General features: G+C 43.5%; 1 protein-coding gene across 1 annotated transcript; it reads left to right on the top strand.

Moving 5' to 3' along the window:
- Window positions 1–943: 943 nt before the first annotated feature.
- LOC134219101 (dynein light chain roadblock-type 2) lies at window positions 944–1,776 on the top strand. Its single transcript, XM_062697794.1, has 3 exons — window positions 944–1,102; window positions 1,167–1,245; window positions 1,403–1,776. Exons 1-3 carry the CDS (start codon window positions 1,100–1,102, stop codon window positions 1,612–1,614), a joined length of 294 nt encoding a protein of 97 aa, XP_062553778.1. The 5' UTR covers window positions 944–1,099; the 3' UTR covers window positions 1,615–1,776.
- Window positions 1,777–5,166: the final 3,390 nt, after the last annotated feature.

The raw sequence follows: 5,166 nt of genomic DNA, 5'->3' as shown, positions 1-5,166 counted from the left end.
TACGAAATAGTAACTTTTACTATGGAATTTTTCTCTGTGTAGTAGTGTATTCATCTTGGTCTATCCAGCTTTTCGCGCATGGTAATGGCGGCTCCGTGGGTTTAAAAGTGTATCCGTTCCTGTACTTCTTTGACATCTGGCTTGGGTTTGACATTCCGTTTTCCTTCTGGTCCATGGTAAGGGGAGAGGGTAATCGAAATGCCAAACCCTAGTCAGATGTCAAAGAAGTACGGGGACGGACACACTTTTAAATCAACAGAGCCGCCATTACCGTGCGCGAAAAGCTGGATACCATCTTTCCTAAAGAACCCATATTTCGTAGTGTTAAAATACCGAACATGTGCTGCACGTGTAAACCAGCCTGAAGTATTGGCCTCATGTTGGTTCATATTCGGGAGAAACGTACACGTAAAAAAATTTAATGTTGTTTATTATTAATATTTCTAACACTTTTTTGCCAAAGCAGGCGCTTAATGACATGTATAAGCAAAAACTTATACATCACATTAGTCACATACATTCGGAAACTACTTTTCATTAACTTATGAATGTTATTAGCTTTTTGATATGGGATCATTCATTAGGTGGCATAATGAAGAGTATAAGTATTTTCGAATGGTTTTTTGCCATAACATATAAGGTTATTTTTTAACGTGTAAAAAACAAACTAAAAAAAATAACTTCATCATCATTCAGTACAATAAGGTGAAAGCTCGGGTGAAAGGTTTCGAGATTGGAGCGAATTAACGTCGACATATATGCGAGATTATAGGAACGGCAAAAATCGGGAAAACAGTTTTCGGGAAATTGGATTCTAAATTTCGGTTTATGGTTTATACACCCCTTGGCGTAACATGATTCCATTTCGTGAGAGTTCGTAACGGGTATTTTTGACATTGGGAATGCGTGTAACAAGTGTAACATCAAGTCAGTAACTATGGTAACGCTGATCAAAGTTGTCAAAACAAAATCGTCAGAAAAAGTGAAAATAATTTTACAGCTGTGAAAAAAATTCGCTAAAATTGCGTTTTTAGGGGCAGTTTCACAACTTTTATCAGCAAATTAAAATAAGGACGCCTATTTGTAATACTCAAACAGAATGGTAAGGAATGATAGCTTGTTTTCCTAATTTTAGTTGAAAGTATTTCACGCAACAATATTTCCAGTCACAAGAGGTGGAAGAAACCCTCAAGCGGATTCAATCGCACAAAGGCGTCGTCGGAACGATTGTGGTCAATAACGAAGGTAAGTTGACTATTAATTAGTTGGAACATCCCCAACATTGGTTCATAAAAAATCCCGAAGCCGATCGCCACCCATGCACCCCCACCAATGATGATGTCATGGTCCCGTTAGAGTGACAGCCAGATCATAAAATATGCATATTCGTATTTCTTTGTAGGTATTCCGGTCAAAAGCACACTGGACAATACGACTACCGTGCAATACGCTGGACTGATGAGCCAATTGTCTGATAAGGCACGGAGCGTTGTACGCGACTTGGACCCCTCGAACGATCTCACATTCCTGAGGGTCCGGTCGAAGAAGCACGAAATTATGGTCGCTCCGGATAAGGACTTCCTTCTGATTGTGATTCAGAATCCTACCGATTGAGTTTTTTTCCATGCTTTAACAAAGGTAAATATTCGAAATCGAGTAAATATTTTTAAATTATTTTCTACGGGGTATAATTTTGCAAGAAATTTATTCTTATTTTAAATTTCCATGATAAAATCTTGAATTAATTTATGCAATGAATAACTGTGTTCTAACCTATGATTGCTTATTTATTCAATCCGAAAACATTCCAGTTCTATACCTACTTTTTTCAATTGCGTCAATGATTTTTTTTTGTTCGGTAATGGTTAACAGGGTTATTATGTTGATTTTGGTGGCGAATAATATTCCAAAGCTTAGCAAAAATTAGGAATACCTACCACTTTTTTTATGAAAGAAACCTGTAATCTGGGTTATACGTCGTTTGGCCTAATAACGTTTGGGATAGGGCCGTTTGTCGAAACTAATTTATTTGCTTTTTTCGGTGATAATTATATTACTCAAAGTGGAAGGGAGTAAATGAAAGTACAGTCAAACCTCCATGAGTCGATATTGAAGGGACCATAGACTCATAGAAATATCGAGATGTGGAATGCGAAATCTTTGAAAAGCTGTTTGGAGGGACCATCGCAGTAACCCAGAAAATATTTTTTAATATGGCATAATTTGCTTCCATGAGTCGATATCGAGTCATAGAACATCGACTCATGGAGGTTTGACTGTAATGAAGTTACAGATTCGATTGATTTTGTTTTTCTTATCTGTGGAAACACCTTTTAAAGTTCATTAATATTTGTTCTTAGGTATAGTGATTAAAGCTGAATCCTCTAATTTCAATTATGAAATGAACCCATTTTCCAACGTCATGTTATCCGTTAATTAAAAAAAAGCACAGTTTCAAGCGCTCGTCGTAAGCAAATGCTTTTGATTTTAATTTTTTGCCTTTCTTGTATAACAAAATTGTACCGAAAGGCTATCTTTTCACTCCGAGAACGAACTTTTTATAGAAGGCTCGTAGACCCATAGTGTTATATACCAATCGACTCAGCTCGACGAACTGAGCACATGTCTGTCTGTCCGTGTGTATGTATGTATGTAGGTTTATTCACAAAAACCCTGATTAATCCACCTAGCGGTGATGGTGCCTTTCTCGTGCACTATAAAAATAGTATTTTGACCATTACTCTTGAGCCCATAGTCCAATCTGGCCAATTTTCAATAGGAAACAATGCGTCGAATGCAACTTGTTGCGAGTAAATCGGTTAAGAATAAGTGCCTGAAAAATGAGTGACATTTTTTTTTACCCAAATTGTCTATAAAAAAGTGGTATTTTGGCCATAACTTCCAAGCCATTGTCCGATCTGACCAATTTTTAATAGGAAACAATGGTAGAGTATCCTGCGTCGAATGCGAGTAAATCGGTTAAGGATAAGTACCTGAAAAATGAGTGATATTTTTTTGGGTGGGTGCGCACAGACGCACACACACACACACACACACACACACACACACACACACACACACACACACACACACACACACACACACACACACACACACACACACACACACACACACACACACACACACACACACACACACACACACACACACACACACAGACATCACCTAGGGGCAGCAGGGACTTTGTCCAAGGGCTTGACGACCCCTCCCCATGGCCACTGCGAGTTAGGGGGCCGGGGTTTGACAATGGGCTCTGTTGAACCTCTATAAAAAGCTGCATGTGTCTGCAAGCAGGCCCTATCACAGCGACCGTGCGCCGCTCAAAGCACACAAGCCCAACAGGTGTGCCAACCGGCACATCAGGATTCATGCCTGATTATGGTATACTGGTCACGGCAAACGACATTGGACGATTCTCGGTTTTTGGATAGGATTAGGCGTATATGGGCTGACAGACGAGCTATTCTGTTTCCTGAGTAAAACAGAGTGACATCTTTTTGAAATGGCAAGCAGGCTAATGGTTCGTCTGCCTCCGTCCCGGTAAACAACCTGGCAGGCCTCCGATAACGCTCAACACTTGTCACCTATACCGGTGGGTAGTAGGTTCAGATGCACCATTCCTGATTTACGCCGATCCGGCTCTGAACACGGTGTTATAAGGCACCGGAGTCAACCCTTGCATGGACCTCACTGTTTACAAAGGCACCCATGGGATCACAAGAGGCGACTATCTACAACAGGTAGAGATAACGGCCCGGAGGGGGGGACCTTTTAACATGGAAACAAATTCTACAATCAACGAAGGAGCAGGCGGTGCGAATGTTTTCGCAAAGAGTGGGAGGCTGCAGCGATCTCCAGTGATGGCGCAGGCAGCAGTAGCAAGTACCAGCAGTATGGCCAAGGCTGCTGAGAACCAGGCAGGCCAACAGGAGCTAGGATCCGGGAATAGGATGTCCACCCCAAAATCGGAAAGCAGTGCTATTCAGGAGGATCTACAATTCGGAAGGTCCAACCTGATGGAGGTGCGGAAGCGAGTCAACGAGCTCTATGACTTCGTGAAGGACAAGCACAATGTTCACACGAAGATCAAGCTTCTAGTGACGAGCATCAAGTCCGCCGTTAAATCTGCTGAGCACGAACAGAACGCGCTCAAAAGCAGAGCGGAAGCAGCTGAGAAAGCACTGAAAGATGCAGCGGAGCATACAACAGTCGAGGCACTGCAAACACCAATGAGCTCCCGAAATACTCGCACGGAGAAGCGAAGCAGGGACTCTCCAGGAGAGCAGGAAATCCCGAAGAAGCAGCGGAACGTGCAAGATTGTGCTAGCGTACTGAAGGAAGGTGTCAAGAACGGTGATTGGCAAACCGTGGAAAGCCAGCGGGAGAAGAGAAAGAAGCAGAAGGAGAACGTGGAAAAGAAGAAGGAGCAGAAGAAGAAAGAAAAACATCGCTCTTCTCGTGAGCGGGTCAAGGGAGACGCCTTGATAGTCGAAGTGAGCAACAAGACAACGTACGCAGCGATCTTACGGAAGGTGAGAGAGGACCCGGTGCTCAAGGACTTGGGTGAAAAAGTGGTGAGGACTAGGCGTACTCAGAAGGGGGAATTGCTGTTCGAGCTGAAGAAGGACCCCACGGTCAAGAGCTCGGCCTTCCGGGAGCTCATTGCCAATTCCTTAGGTAGTGAAGACCTGGACGAGATCACTACGATAGACGAACTGAGGGATGCACTGATCTCACAATGCACGCTGGGCGAAGTTCAGATGACCATTCGATTGAGGAAAGCGTACGGTGGTACACAAATAGCAGCGATACGACTACCGGTAGATGCCGCCAACAAAATGGTGGAGGTGGCCAAGGTGAAGGTCGGATGGTCTATGTGTCCGTTGAGACTCACCCCTCGAATCACCAAACAGATGGAGCGATGCTTCAAATGTATGGCATTTGGACACCAGGCGCGAAACTGCAGTGGCCCAGACAGATCCGGTCTTTGTAGGAAATGTGGTGGAGAAGGACACGTTGCTAGGGACTGCACGAAGCAACCAAGATGCCTGCTGTGCAAACCGGAGGATGGAAACGACCACATGACGGGTGGCTTCCAATGCCCTGCCTACAAGAAGGCGATGGCGGGCCGAGATTAATGGAGAT

Source organism: Armigeres subalbatus, chromosome 3, assembly GCF_024139115.2.
Source record: "Armigeres subalbatus isolate Guangzhou_Male chromosome 3, GZ_Asu_2, whole genome shotgun sequence".
Taxonomy (NCBI): domain Eukaryota; kingdom Metazoa; phylum Arthropoda; class Insecta; order Diptera; family Culicidae; genus Armigeres; species Armigeres subalbatus.
This window is presented reverse-complemented; position numbering and strand designations above follow the sequence as displayed.

What these genes read in the sequence shown, in the direction of transcription:
- LOC134219101 (XM_062697794.1), top strand. An exon ending in GATTGTGGTCAATAACGAAG is followed by an intron (nt 1,246 to 1,402) that starts GTAAGTTGACTA and finishes ATTTCTTTGTAG; the next exon opens with GTATTCCGGTCAAAAGCACA.